The 19,818-nt window shown below is 37.6% G+C and overlaps 1 protein-coding gene across 1 annotated transcript in view; it reads right to left on the bottom strand.

Moving 5' to 3' along the window:
- The window catches only part of LOC136857996 (3'-5' ssDNA/RNA exonuclease TatD), a 196,002-nt gene that overhangs the window by 154,511 nt on the left and 21,673 nt on the right, over positions 1-19,818 (bottom strand). Inside the window, exon 2 of the mRNA XM_067137169.1 lies at positions 7,079-7,177. Coding sequence (XP_066993270.1) covers positions 7,079-7,177 — 99 coding nt within the window. The remainder of the gene's footprint in view (positions 1-7,078; positions 7,178-19,818) is intronic.

Here is a 19,818-nt window from a genome sequence, read left to right as displayed (position 1 = left end):
ACTTCCACTGCTTCTTTCAAGGCCTACAACTGTGAAGTAGCTCCTCTTCTGATCTGCTCGATCAACCACTCCCATATACTGTGTGATGCTTGTTGCTTGTGTAAAGGGGCCTAACATCTAGGTCACTGGCCCCATATACTTTGTAAATTTCTGTATCTAGACAGAGGACACCTCTCTTGTACCCTTACCTTGGATTTTCCCCATATTCCTTTGTACCTCAAACTGTACCAGGGAGTCAGTATTTGTTGATAACATGGTAACGTCTTGCTTGCCTTTCCAAACAGTTGCAAACATTTCCACACTGCAAACTTCCACTCTCCCCTTGCTTTAGTTTAATTCCTTGGGATATATGAATGCAACTATCCAGGCCAGTCCTTTCTGTTGGTATTTACAGTACCACATGCATAAGTGCCTAGGATATAGAGTTCATTCATGGGTCTAACAGATGTGAAAAAAGCTATCAAAATATACATGGTGATTCTTATGCAAATAGTTTTCCATCAGATTTAGCACAAATTGTTCCCCAAAAGTCCTTGTAGCAATTGAAGGGTTGGATATTCTTTGACTCTATATCTGGTGAAACAAGGAGTAATAATTTGCTTGTAGGAACAACATACAAGGATATATAGATTTCATGAAAAATCAAGACCAAGTGCCGAAGCTTTGGAATAGTAGAAAAAGAAAAACGGAAGAGAGAAAGACTGTATGTTCCTAATGACTATGTGAACCTCATAAGAGGGTCAAGATCAAAATTTGTCGTCAAAACAAACTGAGGGAGACAGCTTTCTAGACTATAAAGGTACTTTTGAAGAATCCTTCAAGAAGAATGTTAGTGATGTAGGTAAAGAGAAGTTCTCCATTTCAAAATATCGGTTGTTTATTCATAGTGAAGAATTTTGTGGAACTGTTAAATGTTCAATGAATGCATCAGATTTTTCTCTACAAGAGTTTCCTCTCTTGAATAAGAACAGTACTCCAAAGTTTCCTCACGCGAGTCAGAAACTGTATCCAGAAGCCCTGCACATCAAGGAAGCAAAATTTCGGGATGTAATGGCACTGGCCAAACACTATGTACCTCCCACTGACAAGTGGTATTACAACAACATAACCAGCCATTCAAGAGAAAATAATGTGAACACCTCATCTGGCAGTGAATAATATCAACTGTCATACTGTAATAGCAATGGGGGTGACAGTTGCATAGATCCTAAGCTTCCGACGGCCCGCTCAGACTGAGTAACTTTACCCTACAACCGCCGTGCGCCAATGTTGTACCTCACGTCACTTCACCGAGCACCACGTGACAAATACGGTAGCTCCTATTGGTAGAAACATCTCGCGATTGCTATTGGTCGATTTTGAGTTGAGAATTCCCGGTCGATGGGGCCGTTTATCGCTGTCGTAGTTTGTAATTGTGTGTTTTGAACTTGCCAACCCGTTTTTAATTTCAATTTCACTATATGCGAGTATGTTATTAATAACAATATCATGTGTAACATACATATTTATGTCACGTTATGGCCTTTCGGCCGAAATAAATTCGTAATTACTGCTTTGATGACCACGTGTGAGACCAGTCTACTTTGTCATCTTTATCTTCTTTTTGATTTTCGTTTTCATGCTCTGCGGGTATTTTTCAGTGAAATTCTGAGTGGAATTTCTTGTTTGAAGAAGTAGTTTTGAGGTAAGAATTCCTTATTATTCTTATTAACCTCCTGAGGCCGGAATATGCAATGCATATCATACCAATGTAAATGAAATTCCAACAAATATAACACCAACTTTTCGGCCTACTCAATGTTATATTTAGTTTATTGTTTAAAATATTTTTTGCAGGATATTTAATTCTATTTTTAAACAGTGTCCTCTTAAAAGAACACTAGGCCACAGGAAGTTATGTAAGTTATTAAGTTTATGATTTATAGCTGTTTCTGTTCCCAAAAATATCTTTTTTAAAAGTATTTTTGCATGGTGGTTGTTATTAATAACAATATCATGTGTATAATATTTATGTCATGTTATGGCCTTTTGGCTGAAATAAATTCTTAATTTATTAAATTCAGTTGATGTAGGCTAATATATTATTTCTGATAAGCCACTATCATTTTGATGGTATTGAATTTAGCAGTAAAAATATAAACTGTTGACAGTGCTCTTAATTATTTCCTTCTATTTCTTTTTATTCCTTAGATCATGCATTGAAAGTGCCAAATTTGTGAGATATACACCAATAGCAAAGAGTTCCGGCAGCAGGGAATCTTATTTCACCATTTCCCTGTTCCTAGACGTTATATTTGCAAAAAGTGGCTGGACATTGTGGGAATCCGAAACTTGCGGCAGCTTTCTTCAAAGCAGCTGAGGAACCACGCTATGTGTTTAAGACATTTTTGCTGCTCTAGCTATCCAGGACCTCTATCAAAGATACTGTCTCAGATAGAAGTAAGTCACTATTATCATTATTAATATTATTAATGGTCACAGTAGGGTAACCTATCAAATTTTTCTGTTGTTAATTTCAAATTGCTCTCTGGAGGTAATTATGGTAAATTCAACCGTGGCAGACAAGATTGAACCTCGCTTCTCATAATGAAAGTCACTGTAATGCCCATCATATCTAGTCTTGCCTTACCTAGTAAGTTAAAATTTGTACATCTCTTAGAGGCAGAGTATAGCTGAAATTCTGAACATTTGAATGTACCTTTTTAAATTTTTGTCCATGTTCCTCTCAGCATGTAGGGATCTACTTTTGGAGTCAGTGAATATCAAATTTGCAATAACAGTAAGGTTTTCTTCATTAATTTCAACCAAACATGAACAGAGCGAAATCAGTCCAATATCCGTCAATACAGTCAAGTGCTTAACGAATTTTGGTGGACAACATGCTCAGTGTAATTTTATTCCTGTTATTCCTACCTTAAGAACTGTAGGAGGACCATAATAACTATGGATATATTAATAAATGAATGATGATTGCATTCACTGTAGTAGGGGAGAAAAAAATTCATATCTTAGTGATTTCCCCCTCCCATATAGATGTGCCTCGACATAAGTCTGGACGTCAGTCAGGTCCTTCAGCTGCTATGAGTTCTACTGCTGCTGCTGCTCCTACTGCCTCCACTCCTCCTGTTACCGGACTGCTGCTACTTCTACCACTGTTACCACTGTTACTATCACTTGTAGTATGGCTGTTTCTACTACTACAGCCAATAGTGATACTGTTGAACCCTTACCAAAATGATTAATTCCTTTTAATTTCCTACAGGCATTGGCACGGCTTTCTTCAAAGTGTTAGAATCTCGAGTCAGAACTGTGAGTATGCTAGTGATCAAAAAGTTTGGTCCCTCTTTTTTAATGAAGTTTCTTTGTCTGCTAGACTTCATTACAATGTTACTTTGGATTAAATTGGTGGGTACAAAGACTATGGACACCTAGGATGTACCAACAGATTTGCTGTCATGCCACCGGGCGAGTCGGCCGTGCGGTTAGGAGCGCGCAGCTATGGGCTCGCATCCAGGAGATAGTGGGTTCGAACCCTACTGTCGGCAGCCCTGAAGATGGTTTTCCGTGGTTTCCCATTTTCACACCAGGCAAATGCTGGGGCTGTACCTTGATTAAGGTCACAGCCGCATCCCTCCAACTCCTAGGCCTTTCCTATCCCATCGTTGCCATAAGACCTATCTGATGATGATGATGCTTGTTGTTTAAAGGGGCCTAACATCGAAGGTCATCGGCCCCTAATGGTACGAAATGAAATAACAAAAATTTTAAAGGCATCCACTGACCAAAATAAAAATAAAAAAATGTCATGAAGAATGAATGGATGGATGGATGGATGGACAGGAACCCAACAAAACAAAAAAACAAAAACTAACAAAAACCAGTGGATCAGACTCAAAACAGACCGAAAATAACATTATTACCGACCAAGGAACCACTTATAAAGCACAATGATGCTTGGTGTCTAGCTTTAACAATTTTGGAAACAGCTTTGATCATCTGTATTATTTCCTTATTAATTTGTTACTCTTCCCAAGTCCTCAATGTCGGATATCTTGAGACACTGTTATAAGCTTGATCTGCATCTAGGAAAATCAAAACCATATCCTTCCCATATTCCAATATTTTTCCATTACCTGTCTCAATCTAAGGATGTGGTCAAAAGTGTATCCCTTCTGAACACAAACTGCTGTTCTCCAAATCTGTCTTCCATCTTTTCTATAATTCTTCTGCGTAAGATTCTCTCAAATATCTTAGCTGTGTGTGGGACAGGGGTAACGCCTCGTAATTCTTGCATTTCTTACTATCAGCCTTTTTGAATATACATATTATGATTCCTATTTCCCCAATCTTTTGGGACTGCTTTTTCCTTCCATATCACTCCACACAATCTATTCAGCCTGTGCATACCCATGGGACCTGCTGCCATTATAATTTCTAGTGTCACTTCATCAATGCTGACTGCTTTTAATTTTTTCATCATATGTTCAACCCAATTAATCACCCACATTTATGATACACATTCCAAGTCCCTGGTTTGGTCTGTTATCATCAATGGGTCTCTTCTCTCTTGCATAGGATTGTTATACAAATTTTCAAAGCAATCTCTCCATCTGTTGGTCTGTCACCACTTCATCCTTTTAATTTTTAATAAGTACGTTTTATGCTGGGGGTTCTCTTAGTCTTTATCCTTGGTATAACATCATTTGTTTCCTAGGACATTTTTTTGTAGTATATCTGTAAAGTGAACCCAACATTTATTTCTCTCTTCTTGTAATACTCTCCCATAGTTCTTATCCATGATCTTATATTCTGCCTCATTCTCGGCTGTCCCATTTTTGCTCAGCTTTTTCCATCTGGCCTTCTTAGCCTCAACTGCAGCTTTGACCTTATCTTCGCACCATGGTGTTTCTGTTAACATGTTTTTCCACATATTTCTTCTGCAGATTCTACCATGATCATTTTGAAACACATCAATTCAACACTCTTCGCTGCTTTCTTTGACATTCTCTGTTTCAGCTTATTCTGGAGCTCTTCAAATCTTTCACTTTCACATAGTTTCCATGTAATTATCTCCCTCTGTCTTAATTCAGTATGTGTTTTTATCTTCCCAACGCAGAATTTGGCTATCATCACTCTGTGATTTTCAAATGAAGGAGGAATTCTGGTAATATTTTTTATTATAGTTACTTAAGACGACTACGGTTTAAATTTAATACCGTATTTCTCCGAACCCAAGACGACCCCCACATTTTCTGTCAAGAAAAATTAAGTCAGGCTTAAAAAGTGCTTTGCAAAATCATACGAATGCCTTTATTGTACAGCACACATTATTAGACTATCCCTGTCTTCATGCCAACGCCGAGCATTGGCTTTAGTTATGCCGGGTTTTTTTTTGGCGGCTGTATAATAAATTATTCTTTACTTTCGCGGGTTTAATAACCATTAACTTAAAATTCGTATCACGATAAAGAGACCATGTTTAAAACTTGCCCGCAATACCTGTTCCACGTGTCTTTACGACGATCCATCGGGAAAATATTCCTGCTGTCTATAAAACAGTTACTTTTACAATCCAATCTAATAGGAATGACAGCCTTCAGCAAAAGTGTTGAACTTGTTCTTTACTTGTTTTCAGACAATTGTTAAAAAAAAAAACTTAAGATTTTAACAAATACTAACCTATATTTTATGTTACTACATACAACAGTAAGATCTTTCTAAAGATCTGCATTCAACTATAGTCCATTAATGACAGATCTCAAATTAACACTACAATGTATTCTTATGTGTGTAAAATGTGTGTTATGGAATTTGTATGTAATTAAAATGTGTTTTTTTTTTTTTTTTTTTTTACTAGACTCCATAGTACATAGGTATATATCCTTGTTATCTTTTTGTTTTTTGAAATTTGATGGCTGAAGATGTCTTCCAATGAGGATAAAACATGTACCATGATTTAATGTTATTCTGAAAGGAATAAATTGAATTTGTATTGTAAAGGTGGAATTCTAAAAGAACCATAACAGTTGTTAAGGTCGAAAATACGGGCTAAAAAGGAATTTAATTTCTTGTAGCACACACTTGGATCAGAGTATCAGCCGATGACGTCAAATTCATTATTAATGCTCACTGTCAGATTATGGACAAATATCCCTTGTTAATGCACCAATATTATTAAATAATCTGTAAACATCACTGAAAAATTGTTTCCAATTCTTACAAATTTGCAGACCTAAATCTAAATGCATATAGGCCAATAGTACTTCAATGATTTAGTTAAACTGTTAGAGATTGGAAAGGAAGGAGTGGCCAGCAAACCAGATCTAAATAATGTATCAAAAACCAGAAAGAGTTTTTATTGGGCAATAAGTGCCAAGTTTTGGTACAGTGGGGGCGCGGGTTTCATTCTCACTAACTTACTCCCAATCTGGGATTGTGATAGCTGTCCAACAAATCTAACCTGCAAAAATTTTCCTGCTCACCTACAGCTATTCTTTGGAAATTTCTCCACTAGAGCAACTATAAACTGATATCTCAGGCTCTCTCAATTTCTGATAAAGAAGAAAGTAAATTTTCTGATTTTCTCCAAATTATTTTTTTATTTCAACCCTAAAGGTCAATCTTCTAGCTTCCTTATTTTCTAATTGTGCAATGAAGGTGTGAGCAATCTTCTAGTGGTGAAAAGAACCTAAACAAAGCATTAACACAGCCTATGCAGCTGCAGCAACAGTAAGATAAATGTTAATGTTTACAGGTTGATTATACTAAGCAGTAATAGTAGTTTCTGCCATTATGGGTACTTTTTTACAAAGAACTTTCATTAAAAATTGAATGTACTTCCTACTTGCGTGGTTTGTATCACACATATAATACACAAAGAATTGTCTAATATATTTCTATAAATTCCTTTAGTTCAAAAATATGTATGTACAGACAAGCCGAGGTAACAAGGTACTAATATTCATTCTTTCTCAACAAATTTTGAAGGAGTAGTACAAAGCAAGAATGAATAACTAAAGAAACAAAGACTGCAAAAAGCTATAGAATGCTGAAAAAAGTTAGAGGCATAAATGTATACCTGCAGTTGAATACAATACACCAGGATATATCCTCGTAAGGCGGAGAGCTTCTTTGCTAGAACGCAAGGATGCTCCAGTCACAACAATCTTCTGAACACCTGAAATAAAATAGGGAACATCATGAATATCTTTCGTCTAACTGAGCATACTTCTGTCATGCGCCTAGGATTGAACCCAGGACATCTATTCTCTCTGAGGATCAGACCTCACACAGGAATTTAGGAGAAAAGGTGTCACCAAATTGTATTAAGGTAACTGAATTAAAATATAAATGGTATAAGGTAAGAAATACCCTATTTCACCATATGTCGCACTTTTTAAGCTAAAATTTTCTAAAACGTAGTAGGGTGCGATCATTACGCGAAGAATATTTTCATATCAGAATTGTATTACAGAAAAAAATTATTTATTACTAAACTGTATTTATACAAGTTTAAGGTGCACATAATAATCATTATAATTAAAACAGTCTAAATCAAAATTCATCATTTATTCGCTACAGTTCGGCGAACATTCCTCCAATCCGAAAATAAAAATGAACTTACGAAGTTAATTGTCATTAATCAGCGCATTAAAGTTAAAATATTACACTACCAAAATTTATTCAATTAATTTGAAATTCGAACTTCCCGGTAAAAAATTTACTCAAAAGTCTCCTGTGCCGCTATCGCTGGTTTCTGTATCTGATGCGCCGTCCTCGCTGATGCTCATACCGGGGTCAGATTCTTTGTTGCTCTGCCCTACTGCTTCATCTTCAGATCCGTCTAGTGCATTTGAAATCCAAGTCTTTTGGAAGCTCTTGGAGACCAGTTCAGGTGGTATAAGGTCCCAACTCTTCATTGCCCACGAGCATAATAAATCGAAGGATTGACACCTAATATTTTCAGCGGGCATCAATTGCTGATCACCGCTCATCATTCAGTTGTAAAATCAACGTAAGTGGTCTTTAAATAGTTTTTTAATATTCAGGCCACCGGGAATGACTACCTGTTGTATCTAATTTTCATTGAGAAGTTGCTCATGAGGTGACTAGGAATCTATCTAAAATAAGCAGAGCTGGCTGTTTCAGAAGGGCACAGAGTCTTCTATCCCACACAGTTTTAATCCATTCTAGCATGAGTTCTACGACCATCCAACTCTTTGGTTGCACTTGTACATGAATTCCACGGGGAAGCTGTATTTATTAGATATAGTTTTGCTCTTGAAAATGATGTAAGGCAGCAACTTTCTTCCGTCAGCCGTGCATCGTGATTTTTCACTACCGCGAATTCTTTTAGCGCAATAGTGCTGTTGCGAGGCACATCAAAAAAGTCTGGAACCTGATCAGCATAACCGATGTGAGGAAGTAACTATGAAGTTTTCTGGTGCAAATGTAAGACAAATCAGTGAAAATTTATGATCTTTTCTGTGTAATCAGCAACCTTTGAGATAGTGTTGTTCTCCTTCGAACTGACAGATTGTGTCGTCGTATGAACCTCATAACCCACCCACGACTCGCCTTAAACTGAATTATAGGAATGTTGTGTTCGCGTGGTACCTCCCGTTTCATATGATACAATGCAGCCATTGTTACGTATTACATTGATGTACACAAACACTTCTTCGTTAATTATTAGGCACTTCCCTGTTTCCGGACATCTAAACGCATGTCTAGAATAGTTTGTGCGTTGTAGCTTGTCTTTTCATTTCCACCAGTCACGTATACCAAGTTTCCACACACTGTAACTTCTTTCCACAGCTCTGACTTCAGCGAAGACAATTACCTTTAGCTTGAAGGTCGCAGAATTGTTTCTATAATTATCCATAATTACAAATATATGCTTCACATGGTAATGTGTTGCTATGTATGTTACTATCCATAACTGTTCAATATTATTATATTAAAAAACAATATATTACTACAAACACCGAAAAACAACATAAAACTTCAAATTCTCAAGTACACGTCTACAGAAATCAAGTCGCTTACAAACACACACAAGCATCTGTACATTCCAGAGCAGTCGATACTTCCGCGAGAGTACCTAATAAACATGAAACACGAAAACCTACATAGTCCCACAACATGGAGAGGTCCACTAGAGGTGCAGTACAAGGGTTGCAAGGAGGGGTGTATCTACTCGTAAATTTCCCAGAAACTGAACATTCGAGTATGTATTATAGCAGACCACAAGAACACAATAATGTTATGAAAAAAAGAACGCATTCATTCTGATGTTTACCACTGATAAGAGCAAATATTTACTTTCTTTTTCATGAATTATATTCTTGATGATTCATTTTGTTACTGTTTGCCTACGGCATTCCGATGCCAGTGCACCCCTGGTTGCAAGGCTTTGAAAATCGTACTAGAAAACAAGAGTGTGCGGTGCCGGTATTTCCTGGCGACATTGCCGATAAGCAATAACTTACAGCTTTACGTATTTCAAATGAAAACAAATCACTGGTAAATAAATTGTATACCGTCTCACAACCACGTTTTCAAACTACCGATAAACCATGCACCGTACGTATACTGGTATTATTTATTTATACATTGTACAACATCTTAAACATGACTGTGTTGCGAAATGACCGATAAGCCATATAAGTATTAAAATTGCTCATTCATGTGCAACATACATTCAAATCAAAATCAAAATCTCTTTATTTGCAAATGAGGTGTCTACCTCGGTGGCAAATGGTACACTAAAATACATTATTGTCAAGCACTAAATTTTAAATTAACAGGAGACGAAGAAAATTTTCCTAGAATACAATATTATACAATTTACGCTAATAATTTTTTCTATTAAACACACACATCATCCTTAATAAATTTATATTGTTTACAAAATTCTACTTATAATATCTTACAAACATAGTCAACTCATATACAGTACGGTACGTGAAATTACGTCTAATAATACTATACAACTGGTATAAGATTAAAATTAACATTGAATTTATTTACATATTTATATTTTACCCATTTTGGAACCTAAGTAGCATAACGACCTGCTGCGTCTTAACCAGAGCCCCTTTTGCCACCACTTTTCAGAGTTCCCGAAGGGCCTTCACAGCTACCGTAGCGGTCCCAGGGCCCTCGAAGTCCCCACTGTACTTCACCCCTACAGGCAGTCCCCTACTTGGGCTGTCCAAACTCCATAGACCAGGGGATGGAATTAATTTAATCACACACATTTATTATTTACAATATCCTGCACTGGTCGAATGCCCTCTAACATTTAATTTATTATCTCTGTTGTTGTTTATTCTCTTCTTGAATATCTGTACAGATTTTGGAAAAGGATCAAACACTACCCCGGGTTAACTGTTCCACTCCTTCACGCCCTTCCCAATGAAAGAAAATTTACCCCAATCGCTTCTGCTAAAATTCCTTCTAATTTTGTACTTGTGGTCAGTTCTACCAATATAATTATTTTCCAACCAAAGCCTCTCACGGATATCTCCCCATGCTTCTTCTCCTGTATAGGCTCTATATAATCCTATAAGTCTAGTTTTCTCCCTTCTCTTACTTAAAGTTTCCCAACCAAGTTCCTTTAACATTTCTGATACACTACTCCTCCTGAAATCCCCTGTTACAAACTTGCTGCTTTCCTCTGCACACCATCTAGTTCTTTTATTAGGTATTCTTGGTGAGGATCCCAAACACTGTTTGCATATTCCAATAATGGACGAACCATACTTAAGTAACTTTTTCTTTTAATTCTTTGTTGCATCCTTTAAGTAGCCTCATTATGACATGTAACGATCTGTTTGCTTTCCCAACAATGTCATCAACATGACCCTTCCAGTGCAAATTACTTTCAAATCTCACACCTAAGTATTTGCACTTCCCATCTTTTGGGATAACTACCTCATCCAAAGTATATTCAAATTCAGTTTTAAAGCTCCTGTTTGTAAATGTTGTAACAGTTGATTTGCCTCCACTAATCTTCATATTATTTTCTTCAACCCATTCTTGGATACTCTCAAGGTCCCTTTGTAATTCTGAGCAATCCTCAATGTTATTTATTTCCCTATACACAATTATGTCATCTGCATACAATCTTATTTTCGATGTTATATTGTTCCCTAAATCATTTGCGTATATTAAGAAAAGTAACGGACCAATTATACTACCCTGTGCAATTCCCTTCCATACTTTCTCTTCCTGTGATATATTATTTCCTACTTTGACTTTCTGAACCCTTGAATTTAGAAATGTTCTTATCCAACGTATAACCCTTACGTCCAATCCTATTCCCTCCAATTTCTTTAATAATATTCCATGTTCCACTCTATCAAAGGCTTTGGAAAGATCTATGGCTATGCAATCTAACTGGCCTCCTGAATCCAACTGATCTGATATGTCCTGCTGAAATCCCACCAGTTGTGCCTCGCAAGAAAATTTCTTTCTAAATCCATACTGGCTCCTCATGAACCAATTTTTATCATCACATATCCCTCTGATGTACTTTTATATTAAACTCTCCAGTATTTTACAAACTATACTGGTCAGGCTGATTGGTCTGTAGTTCTCTGGTTTCCTTTTATCACCCTTTCCTTTATAAATTGGTATTATTATAGATTCCTTCCATTCCTTTCGTATTACACTATTATTTATGACATAGTCAAAGAGAAATTTTAAATAAGGCACTATATACCACCCCATTGTCTTTAATACCTCCCCAGTAAGTTGATCACTTCCTGCTGCTTTTCCTTGCTGAAGCAGTTGGATTTCTCTGAAAATATCTTCATTTGTGAATGAGAAGCTTCTTGTTTCCCTATGTGTCTCTCCCTCTCTAACTTCTGTTATGGTTTCCAAGTCCTGACAATCTTCTACTGAATCTCTCAATTCCCTACTAAAGAGGTTTGCTTTCTCAGTATCTGTTAAATAGTGTTCACCCCCTTCTCCCCCCATTGTAGGAATTTGGATTCCTTTTCCTTTTTGATACCTGTCTGTCTGTCTGTTAGGTCATCAGCCCAGAGGCTGGTTGGATCCTCAAATAGCATCACCAAAGGTTATGCGGTTATAAGGAAACCCCCAAAAACCAATGGCAGCACCAAAATGAAGCGTACTAGGCAAGATGAGGAGTGAGGTAGTTTGCCATTGCTTTCCTCACTGGGTCAGAAAGTACTATTGCTGCACGACTGACCCTATGAGCAGCACCTTTCATAACACTCAGATGCACTAGTCATGCTCTGAATGTCATTACTCAGCACTACCCATACCCCAGCAACTTCCATATTGTCACAGCCATGGATGTTGACTGGGACTTCGGTGGAAGCTACACTTTACTCTGGCCTGTGCCAAGAGATGGATGCAAAAGTACTGTATCCATCAAGAAATGACAGCAGGCAGTTTTGATACCTAATATATGAATACAGCTTTTTCCATTTCCCTTTGTGGTCATTACCCTCTTGAAGAATGCCATTCATATAATTCTCTTTTGCTTCCTTTTTCACTCTATTCAGTTCCCTCATTAGCTGTTTTCTAGTTTCTCTACTCTCCCTACCCTCTTTGATTTTCCTGTTTACTATTCTACATTTTCTTTTTAATTTTCTTATTTCCCTTGTATAATAAACAGGGTCTGAGGTCATTTTACCTTTCTTAACAGGTACAAATATCTTCTCTCCTTCCCAAATGATTCCTTTAAATTTAGCCCAAAGTGTATCCACATTACTCCCTTCACTTATCCAACAACTGAATTGTGATTTAAGGTAAGTCCCAAATTCATCAACTTTAGTTTTTCTGTACAATTTCTTGTCTTGTGTGACCCTCTTATTAAGCCTTTTTGGTACCAGTCCTACATCCATTATTACAGCCTTATGGTCACCTATTCCTTCAATTACCTCAGTTTTACCATCAATTTCCCATGGTTTAACCAAGAATACATCTAGTAAGTTAATGAGACGAGTCGGTTCTTGTACTACTTGTGTAAAACCTCCCTCCCAAATTAACTTATTTGGCAGCTTCTGTTCATGGGCTTCACTTGCAGCTCCATTCCATTCAACTTCAGGCAAGTTTAGATCTCTCCCAATTATTATCATATCATTATTATTGTTTTTATGAGTACAATCTATTATTTTCTCAAATATTTCCATGTCTCTTTCCTCTCTTCCAGGCCTGTATGTTCCTATAATTCCCACCTCCTTCATATTAAAACAAACTAATTTTATCCCTAATATTTCCTCCCTTTCATCGGTAAACCATTCATGTGAACAATAAGTTTCCTTCACCAGAATAAACACCCCCCTCCCTTTTTATCTTCTCGGTTTCTACAATAGACTGTGTACCCTTCTGGAAATACTTCTCTATTGCCCACCCCTCCTCTCAACCACGATTCCACTCCTATCACCACATCAGTCTCATAAGATTCCATCAATGTACCGAATTTTAATTGTTTATTTACTACACTCTGACAGTTTACCAAGAGCAATCTCAGACCTCCTTCCTCCCTAAAACTTGACTGTTGCAATTGGGAAACGTTTGACTTGCTTGAAAAACGCAAGAATGTCATCTGCTCTTCTGCCACGTTCCATTGTATGGTACCCCATATTTTGGACAGTGAGTTACAGATGTGTTGTGTATTTTATTTATGCACCTACATTATTGTTTTCCCATACTATGCAAATATGTTTGTAGAATGACAAGTAAGCACAGTATGTCTCTCATTTTCATGCTCTTATTTAGCAATGTATACTTTGTCTAACCCATGTAAATAAATATGACGACCTATATAATGTAGAAATTACTTTTAGTAGCTGTTTATCGTTTCTGCCTACTTCAACATGTAATTTCCCTTCTATCCTAGGTGTGGTTCCGAGAGACCATTGGGAACAATATGTCCCAATTCAAGTTTTGCAAAATCGGTACATGATAGGAAAGAAAAAGTGTCACTTTCCATTTTAGAACACCCTACTGCACTACTATACAATAGGGTTCCCAAATTTTCCGATTAGAATTATTTTGGTCATGAAAGAGTTAAAATACTCTGGTAAAAAAGGCAGAAATGATTGATTATTCAAACCTTAACTGATATAAATTATCAATTAATCATAATCATCATAGTAGTTATGATGACAGCAAAAAGGCGTACATATATGTGGTACATAACAGCCTACACAAAATTCAAAAAAGTTTTACAGTGATTCTGTAATTTAAAAATTGTATAAACACTCAATATTAGTAAAGTTTAATAACACTCCTTCCATTTAACTCATTTTCTTACTCATTAATGGAAAATTATGTCTTGGTACTTGAAATGATAAGCACAATGACCAGTCAGAGAGGGAAGAAGGAGTAACTTAAAGTAGACGATAACCGAGCTCGATAGCTGCAATCGCTTAAGTGCGGCCAATAACCAGTATTCGGGAGGAAGTGGGTTCGAACCCCACTGTCGGCAGCCCTGAAGATTGTTTTCCGTGGTTTCCCATTTTTACACCAGGCACATGCTGGAGCTGTACATTAATTACGGCCACGGCCTCTTCCTTCCCAGTCCTAGCCCTTTCCTGTCCCGTCGTCGCCTTAAGACCTACCTCTGCCGGTACGACGTAAAAACAAATAGCAAAAAAGTAGACGATAACAGACTGCTGGTGCTTCCGGCACCGTACCTGCCTAGTTCATGGAATTCTGCAAAACTTTCCAGCTGCCTATGAACAGCAGTTACAGCACAGTTGTTAACCACCACCATAGGTGCATCTGCAAACATCCTGAGATCTCAATTTCTTGGACCTCTATAATTTAAAAAAACTTTCTGCCGTTTTACTTCTCTAAGAAACATATTCCTGATAAGCTATACTTTCTCAATCATGGCAAACGCATAATTGTGGGAAGGAGTTTTCTTCAATATATGTACAGTAAAATCTTGTTACGACGTAAGCGAGAAAACGTACCACTGAACATACAAATAACAATATCCAACAGGGATATGAAAACACTAAATGAGAATTTTCCGACAAGAGGTGTTTTCTATTGACCCTACAGCACGTAGACATTGATCTGCCTTTTCAGAGACCATCTTGTTTACGGACAAAGTTCGGTTCCACAACAATGGAACCGTTAATCGCCATAATATGCACGGTTGGTGTGTGGATATTCCCCATTCCGTTTATCAGCCAGCATTTCAAGTACAGTGGGGCGTGAATGTATGTGGCTGAGACGCACAACAGTCAGACAGTAGTACAGTAAAACCTCGTTAATTTAAAGCCGTTTCGACGCAACAATCTAACTTCGAATTACGCGAATCCAAATTAACAGCAAACTCATAATTCAGAAGTGCCAACCCTTGCCGCGTCACAAAATATTCCAAGACCCGTTACTGCATACAATTAACCTTGATTCACTGTTTAAACGTTTCTAGAGTGCCATGAAAAACAATCTATTTCCAAAATGTATCCAAGATAGACCTGAATCGTTTTTTTTAAACGACACATGTCAAGATTTTGCCAAAATTTAGTTAAGGCAAGTAATACAGTCTTTACAACACCTCCTAGATAATAAGGCCTAACAACTGTGTGGTAACGTCACGCTACGGAGGCGATGGCAATGCAGAGAAACGCGTAACATGGTTAAACACAGACATGATTTTAATATTTTTTGCCAATGGAATAATTTATTTACTAACAAATAGCGTTTAAATTTTAAAGTATACTGAATTATACTGTCGTTATTACCGTATTTTAGTGACTCTGCCATTAAAGATAAACAGCAACAGTTGTAAAACACGACAGCATCTTGCAATGTTAACTTACTTAGGCCGAATCACTAACAGCACAACAGGATGTTGCAAATATATTTCAATTTAAATAGGCATTGCATGATCTTAAAAGAAAACTAGCACGTATAATATTAGCATAGGCCTAACATCTAAGCTGACGTAGCATCACTGGCAATATTTGCACATGAGCCTACAATGTTTCCTCCCTTGAAGTTCATGTATGGTTTAATGAGAATTTCACCTACCATCGATGTTACCAATTTGTCATTCTGTTCGAAACCTTGAACTTTATGTTTTATGTATTCCAGAAAGTATGTAAGTTTCTGTCCTAATATTGGACTACCGTTCAGACCGGAGCCTACTCTTTTAAAAGTACTGACATGTGGCAACATTAAATTGCTTCTATGTCTCATAAATTTGTAAAAATCGCACGGCGCAACAGCCCTGATGTGCTGCAGTGATAAGAATTAAGTGCTATGAAAAAGCAGCAGCAATCCAAAAAGGAATGAGGCCAGGCTGTTGTTTGTCCTCTCTCCATTTTAGTGTTTATATAGAGCAGGCAGTAAAGGAAATCAGAGAAATATTTGGAAAGGGAATCACAATCAATCCAAGGAGAGGAAATCAAAACTCTGAGATGCTGATGTTACTTTATCTTTGTCTGTAGAAGATCTGGAGAAATTTCTGAATGGTATGGGCACAGTCTTGGAGAAGGAGTACAGGATGAAAATAAATAAATTCAAAAGAAAAGTAATTGGGTGCAGTAAAAGAGAGGTGATGCAGGAAATATTAGATTAGGAAATGAGGTCTTAAAGGAAGTAGATCAATAGTTATTTGGGTAGTAGAAGAACTAATGATGGCAGATGTAAGGAGGGCATAAAATGTAGACTAGCACAAGCACGGAAGATCTTTAAGAAAATAAATTTGCTCACTTCAAACATTGTTATAGGAATTAGAAATTTTTGAAGACTTTTGCCTGGAGCATGGCATTGTATGGGAGTGAAACATGAATAATAACTAGCTCAGAAAAAAAGAGAATAGAAGCTTTTGAAATGTGGTGTTATATAAGAATGCTAAATGCTGAGAGAAAAATTATTTGTCAAAATGTGACCAGAAGAAGAGGTAGAATGATACGACACATCTTAAGACACTCAGGACTTGTTCAGTTGGTTTTCGAGGAAAGTGTAGGCAGTAAAAACGGCAGGTGTAGACCAAGGTATGAATGTTACAAACAGAGTAGATGTAGGAAGTTGTGGTAGTTATGTAGAAATGAAAAGGTTAGCACGGGATAGGGTGGAATGAAGAGGTGCGGCTGGAAATTCATGTTTTTTTTTTTCTGGAACCAACCAACTTTCAACTTATTAGGTCGTGTTACGTACATTGAGTACGTGTTGAAGAGATGTTAAGTACAGAACAATGCGGTCGTGAAAATTCAATATTCATTGACCTGGCTCTCAACGGGCAACTTAAACACACTACAGTGTGATGGTAGTAGTACCAGACCTGTAGCTTAGATCCTTTCCAACAGAACAAAGATGGCCTAGGCCACCATAGCTCAATTGTAAGAGCAACCGACACGAAATTGGGAGGTTGTGGGTTCGGATCCCACTGGTGTCTGGTTGGCCATTTTTGTTCTGTACTTAACATCTCTTCAACACGTACTCAATGTACGTAACACGACCTAATAAGTTGAAAGTTGGTTTCGATTACAATGCGGTCGTGAAAATTCAATATTCATTGACTTGGCTCTCAACGGGCAACTTAAACGCACTCTACAGTGTGATGGTAGTAGTACCAGACCTGTAGCTTAGATCCTTTCCAACAGAACAAAGATGGCCTAGGCCACCATAGCTCAATTGGTAGAGCAACCGACGCGAAATTGGGAGGTTGTGGGTTCGGATCCCACTGGTGTCTGGTTGGCCATTTTTGTTCTGTACTTAACATCTCTTCAACACGTACTTAATGTATGTAACACGACCTAATAAGTTGAAAGTTGGTTTCGATAAAGTCACTTCTGTCTATGGATGTACTTTTGATGGTTGAACAGACCAATTCTAGCATGGAATAAGCCTCCACCAATATAGCATGGAATAAGCCTCCACAAAGATTGCACAGAATTGTTGGAGGAGGGCATGGTTGTGCTGCACAGAGTTTTCGTGCTTCTCTCTTGGCCCTTCAAACAGACTGACAGCAGCAGGGATGGTCTGGCGCCAAATTGTACAGTCTTGAGCAAGCATGTCCCAGGTTTGTGGATTGAGACGTGTCATCTTCACAGTGTGCTTAAGCTGGTCCTTGTAGCACCTCATGGGGGCTCCACGAGATCTGGTGCCGGAACAAAGTTCACCACACAGGATTTGGTGTGGAAATCTGGTACAGTATCACTCATCCGACGGACATGGCCAGTCCATCTAAGCTGTAGTTTCCTGTTGCTTTCAGCCGTGTAGCAGTATCGACACAGCTAAGACATGTTAAATATTATTAGAAGTCCATATCAGTCATCATCCAGACTGCTGGACTTCAACTTCCGAAAGGCTGCTAACCCTCTTTGTGATTACCTATTCACTAGTCTGGTCTCTCGACAGATACCCATCCGATATGATTGCCCCTACAGTTCGGCTATCTGCTTCATTGGGACGCACAGGCCTCCCCACCGCAGCAAGGTCACATGGTTCATTTTAAGTATCTTGGAAAAATCATTTCCTTCACTGCATCACAGAAAGTTTAGAAATATCGGACTAAGCACATGGAAATAGCTTTTATCATCTATCAACTTATCAGACCAAATATTGCCACTACACCACAGCTGAATGCTGATATCATATGGCATGGAGTGTGAACAGACTTGTTTTCGCCCTTCAAATAATATAAACTTCATACCACACATAGCCTACTCTTATCAAATAATACAAAAGGGTCTGCTGAAGACTAAACATCTCCGTCCGACGGATGAATCACCGTCAACAGTCATAAGCCATCCCTTCATATGGAAGCCTGCCTCATGGCCATGATCATTAAAGTGTCAAATCTCTTAAGGTCTGACACCATGGTTAGCCAGTTCAAATACCGTTGGTGGAAAAAAAAAAAAAGTATCACCATGTGAATATTGGCCAGCAGGATAGGAGAAATGGTGGTAAATAATTTCTAATCATTGCTCTTTTTTTTAAGTATTGAATAGGTGGAACAATTTTAGCTTTCTGCTTCTCTATTTGCTTAATATAAATACAGTAAATAATAACTCCATCTGAACACTGCGGAGAGATTTGGAATTGAATCCAGGATTTTGGCAAGTAATCTAGTGATTAAGAGTTGTAAATCACCACCTCTCGTAGCCTGCCGATCAACATTATGATGGTGAAAACTTTTTCTACAAACAGGACTCAAACCAGCTAACCATAGTGTAAGGCCGTAAAGACTTACGAAGAGTAAAATAACATACCATAATAAATTAAAATAACTAATATAAAGGGAAGGAAAATCAAGAAGCAGCAATGCAGAAGGAAACAACAACTCGCAGTAGGAAAAAGAAGAGTTTTAAAATCACAGCTACTGATTATTCGTTTACATTTTCCTAGCCATTCAGGAGATAGTGGGCTCAAACTCCAATGTCGGTAGCCTTGAAGATGTTTTTCTGTGGTTTCCCATTCTCGTACTAGGCATGTAAATGTTGGGGTTGTGAGCAGAGTGTGACAGAGAAGATGGTGTGATGTCAATGTAGTAACAATGACGACAAATTATTTTCCTTAAGATTCCAACACCTAAATATGAAACTGTGAAATTTTAATAAGAAGCATTATTAGATGAGCCTGTGCCTGTTCTTTCCAAGTTGTCATCATCATCATCCTCCTCCTAGTCAATTACGACTCAGTAAATTCAGGTTTGAACTCGGGATAATCAATCAGAGCTAATTACCTGGAAAACAGCACATTATATGCAAAGACTATCAACCACTGAGTGTTATTGAAAGTGAAGGACAGAAGGGTTTGATTCAATACCTTGAATCTAAACATACTAAGCCTACTCATGAACAGATATCAAAT

The sequence above is a fragment of the Anabrus simplex genome, chromosome 1 (genome assembly GCF_040414725.1).
Source record: "Anabrus simplex isolate iqAnaSimp1 chromosome 1, ASM4041472v1, whole genome shotgun sequence".
In the NCBI taxonomy this organism is placed as follows: Eukaryota; Metazoa; Arthropoda; class Insecta; order Orthoptera; family Tettigoniidae; genus Anabrus; species Anabrus simplex.
Note: the sequence above shows the minus strand (reverse complement) of the source record. Positions and strands in the feature narration are given on the sequence as shown.